Source organism: Rhizophagus irregularis, chromosome 24 (assembly GCF_026210795.1).
Source record: "Rhizophagus irregularis chromosome 24, complete sequence".
NCBI lineage: Eukaryota > Fungi > Glomeromycota > Glomeromycetes > Glomerales > Glomeraceae > Rhizophagus > Rhizophagus irregularis.
In genome coordinates this window covers 1,909,531-1,914,477 of record NC_089452.1, presented here as the reverse complement: position 1 = coordinate 1,914,477, position 4,947 = coordinate 1,909,531, and the positions used below count along the sequence as shown (strand labels likewise).

General features: G+C 28.8%; 1 protein-coding gene across 1 annotated transcript; it reads left to right on the top strand.

Moving 5' to 3' along the window:
• The first annotated feature begins 879 nt into the window (after window positions 1-879).
• Window positions 880-1,849, top strand: OCT59_016123 (uncharacterized protein). Its single transcript, XM_025321476.2, has one exon. It carries the CDS (start codon window positions 924-926, stop codon window positions 1,485-1,487), a length of 564 nt encoding a protein of 187 aa, XP_025168779.1. The 5' UTR covers window positions 880-923; the 3' UTR covers window positions 1,488-1,849.
• Window positions 1,850-4,947: the final 3,098 nt, after the last annotated feature.

Genomic DNA, 4,947 nt, shown 5'->3' with positions numbered 1-4,947 from the left:
TAGTTCTGACATAAAAATAGTAACAGTTAATGAAATACTTAAAAATTATTTTTTCTTTTTTTAAAATAATTCTTTGTAATAAGAATTAAAATATTATTCAATTACGTTATTTTTGTAAATATTATCGCAAAAAATTTTATCCGTATAATTATTTCCATAATTTGAAATTGAATGAATATATACAACTTTTTTTTGGAAATAATAAAAAAAAACAAAAAGTTCGATTTTTTAGAACTCTAAAATTAGTACCTACAAAGAAAATTTTATTAAGGTTTATAATTAAAACGTTTTGTTAATTTATTTCCAATTTCAATTGTCAATTCCGTTACGCAATTAAAAGTCCCGTGATAATCATCACACCAAAATCTATTTTTAAACTTGGATCAACCAATTATGTTAACAATTGTCGGAATTCTAGAAATGCAACTATTATTGTGATCGTTTCATATATATTTGGGGGGGCTTTTTTTTTTTTTAAGTTAAAATTATATGATCGTTTCATATATGTGATACCGATTATTAAATAATAATTAAAAACGAATATAAATAAAATAACAAAGATTTAATATTTTTTACTATAACTCCTAGAATGAAAAAAAATTTTTTAATTGTTCAAATTATACAAATTAATCAAAAATAACGCTCTGAAACTTTGAAGGGGGAAATTTAGGGTACTACATAATGCATAAATCTAAATACGCGCCGGAACTTTGAGGGAAAAAAATTCTTAAGCACTACATAATGCAAACAAATCAAATTGGTTAACAGTTTGTCTTCTGAAAAGATATTTAAATCCCTAAAAATTTCTGACTTTGAAGAAGCAAAGAATTCATTGATCTCAATAAAATAAGAATTCAAATTTACTTATTAAAAACTGTTCTTTAATACGATAAAAAAAAACTTTTAACGAAAAATATCTTAAAATGGTTCAATCCAAAATCTCTGGTGCTATCAACTTCATTCTTATCTTCACACTTTTAATTGGACTCGTTGGACGAGTTTCAGCTCATGGTATTCTTCTTAGCCCTACTCCAAGACTTCTATATGGCGATAATGTTACCGATGTAATCTTTAAGGTTTCCAACCCAACCAAGGAATTCCCCTGTGGTTTAGCCGGTGATGGTCCAGGCCCAGTTACAGTATACAAACCTGGTGAGAAAATTTTAATCGCCTATAATAGAACTATTACTCACGGTGGAGACTGTTTAATGCAATTGTCTCGATATGGTGATAAATATGATAAAGATTTCGAGACTTTCGAGAACTTGGGAACATGTGGCATGGAAAAAGGCTTATTCACTGCGTTTGTTATGGTACCACACGATGAATGTGATAACGAAGATTGTGTAATGAGATTCAGATGGGATGATAACGTTGGAAACAATTACTTGTATTGCATTAATGTTAGAATAAAGAAATATCCTGATTGCTGGGATTCAAAGAGAAGAAGATCCATCGGTACAACTAGAAGAGCTTTAAAAAATTAATAATTTCACGTTTTTTATTATTTATTTTATATATAGATATATAGATATATATATATAATGTGCATTTTTAAATTATTTGAGAAACCTAGATTATTAATATAATAATACAAAAGTAATTTTTTTTTATTAAGGTTTAGGTTGTTTAAAAGTTTAATCTTTCTTATTTTTTTTTATTTCGGTTTTTATAAATTGATTCGGTGATGAATCATCACTGGTGATGATTTTTTCACCGTTCATTAAAAAAAAAAAAATTGTTTTTATAAAATAGTTTATTCTTTCTGTAAAATTTCATATTTCATATTTCATGTATTTTATTAATCCAATAAATTTTTTAAAAAAATTGTTCTATTTTCTACTCAACATAAAATGATAATGCAAAATTAAACTTCAAGTCAACGTATAGCGTATTTATTATTTATGATAAATTTAATGATGCATTTTTTTGAAACTGGGGAACCGGTCAATTAAAAAAATTGAAATTCAAATTACTTGATCTCTTAGCCTAAACCGTTTATTTATTGATTTTTTGATATAATCACCATCTGCGCTTGATATATTAACGTGTGCCAAAGTTCCGAGATCAGTATTAATTGGCGATTTTGTAAAAGATGATTTTTCTTATTAAATTTATCCTCTTCATTAATTCGTTCAAAGATTTCTCTATCTTTCACAAATCTTAGTACCATTGATCAAAAATTTCTTTAAAATATTTTGTAATAGGACTTTTAACGGAATTGTATCTATATATTGTAGTATTAAAATTGCTATCGTAAGTTATCTTTTATCAAAAGTATGTTAAATACGTTAATCATTTAAATAACTTCAAGAACTGAATCTAACTAAGCGAAAGGAATTGAAGAAGAATCAGGAATATTTTGTGCTCTTAAGTTGAGGCAACTTCAGAACCGGGAAGCGTAACGGTAACCGTCAGAAGAACCACGAAAAATGGGCTAAGAAGATAGATTAACTAAAACTAATCAAAGAGATGATCAAAGTTGGAAGGAATTCAATTTGTTTTACTGACAATTATTTCACCGACATTCAACTTACCGACAGAGTTCACAAAAATTATTTTACTAACAGGATCACTGACCGACAGTGTTAATGTGTTAGTCCACCAAAAATCATTTCACCGATTTTTTACTCAGCTTCACAAATTATAATTAATTATAATGTTAAGAGTATTTACCTATATTATATGTTAAACACATTAAGTGTTTATAAATGTTTATAAACGTTATGAAATTATATGTTAATATTATTTCATAATATAATTAAACATTTAACACAAAATTTTTAATCTATTCAAATTATGAGTAGTAATTAATATTAATAAAATAATTAATGAATCTTTGTTTTAATAAGTTATATATTTAGTACTCGTCGGTAAAATAACCATATTAAAGAAATGATCTTGTCGGTGAAATGGCCGTCAGTAAAACAATTATAGGTGAATTGATTGTCGGTGAGATGATTTTCGGCGAAATAAATGGGAAAGAGTATCTAAGAACTATAACAATTTGTCAATAGTCAGTGTTAATTCTTTGGTGAATAGTACCTAGGCCCTAGGGTTAATATGAATATTACCTTTCAGAGGTTCATGATGAATATTACAAATTTTAATCAAAATTTTGTTTATTTTGAAAGTCTGTTTAAGAAAATTAATATAATCAATTCATAAAATTTCCAAAATGGAAATTTATTTTATTTTATTTTATTTTTACTTTAGAAAGGCAGGCAAACTGCTGATTTTGATACAAGCAAAATTACAGAGGTAGGTAAACAAATACATGATAATAAGGCGTACTATCTATCAACTAGAAATGCATATCCCATACAGGACCACCCTTCAAGGAAAAGATCTGGAGATCAGTAACGTAGTTGCTGCTCCAGCATGCCTCAAGGGGCTAAATGTCAATGAAATAATATAGTGAACAAAAGGGGGGAGAAAAGAATTCTAACTACACTAATGACTAATCATCTGTATTTTTCTTTCACTCTATTAATCTGGTGCTATACGTAAATACCGTCAGGTATATAATGGTATAAACATGTAAAGGTCCGTAATTGTTATTAAATAATGTTGATTAATCATGGGCCGGTGTTGGTGGGTAAATTACGGGTCCGCACATATGCAACATTTGGAACATTGACCGTCACCTCGTGATTAGGCCGAATTTGGTCACGTGATCAATCGTCTGCTATAATATACGAATAAAGTATTGCCTCAAGATCCCACTTTTACATAAAATAAATAAGTATTGCCTCAAGATTTATCTGGGGCCTCATATTTTGGTTAATTGAATCGAAACATCTCATAGTTTCGCTCAAGAAAGTTAAAGCTCACTCTGCTGGCGACACATTCAACGAAATAGCCGATCGCCTCGCTTCATTTGGTGCTCAGATACCAGATCCTATAATTGTCAATTACAAATTTTTTAATAAAACATCCATAGGTTTCATTAATTGAAGCAGCATATATGTCGTCAACCAGAATATTCGACAATGGAGCAACACAGGACCTAGAAATATACATACAGGGGTAGGGTACACAGATGCGTCGGCATTGCGTCGCCATCATGGAATTAGACGGAGTAAAGTTTTGATTTGCGTACAATTTAAGAATTTTTCATCCATCAAGATTGTGTATTTTTTATCAAAATTTTTATATGTAAAAATTAGTTTGCGTATTTTTGGGCTAATCCTATATATATATATAATATATTTACTGTACGTTAACCACATTGTAATACATATTTAGTATTAATTGAAAGAAATTTCTAAGGGTTAAAAAGTGAAATTTTAGAAAAATATTATTGAAAAAATGGTAAATTAGAATAAATTCCATTTTTTTCACATTAGTATTTGGTTTTATAAATAATATAGAAAACATGATAAAATAATTTATAACTTGATGTCTGGAATTTTATTTGCGTATTTTTGCAGGATTTTCAATATCAGGTGTCAATTATGCGTACTACTCATAAAAAAGTCTCTGCGTACAGCTCATAGTAAAAAAATTTTTCGCCACCTGACCCTTATATATATATTTCTGGATCCTAGCAACACGCCTATTCAAGCTCACATCTTCAACTCATTGGTTAATAACAAATCACTTCAACGCATACATCATCAAGTTACAAATGGAAATATCGATTGATACTACACCAAACGCTGGTTACATCATAATCCAATGGATTCTCCAACTAGTCCAAATACCAAAGATCAAAAATTAGAAAATCTTGATTTATTTACCCGACCGCAGACATTCTTCACCAAAATTATATCCTACAGGTCAAATATCCTGTGTTTGAATGCAAAGATGCTACGGATCCAGAACGTCTTAAAAAAACACAAATAAATTCGTCGATCTTTTAACAGAGCACACTACAACGACATAAGCGATCAATCCTCATCGCCACTTTTAAATTTACCACTAACCGAGAGTTCACCCATTGCA

What these genes read in the sequence shown, in the direction of transcription:
- OCT59_016123 (XM_025321476.2), top strand. Translation starts at nt 924, where the DNA reads ATGGTTCAATCCAAAATCTCTGGTGCTATCAACTTCATTCTTATCTTC.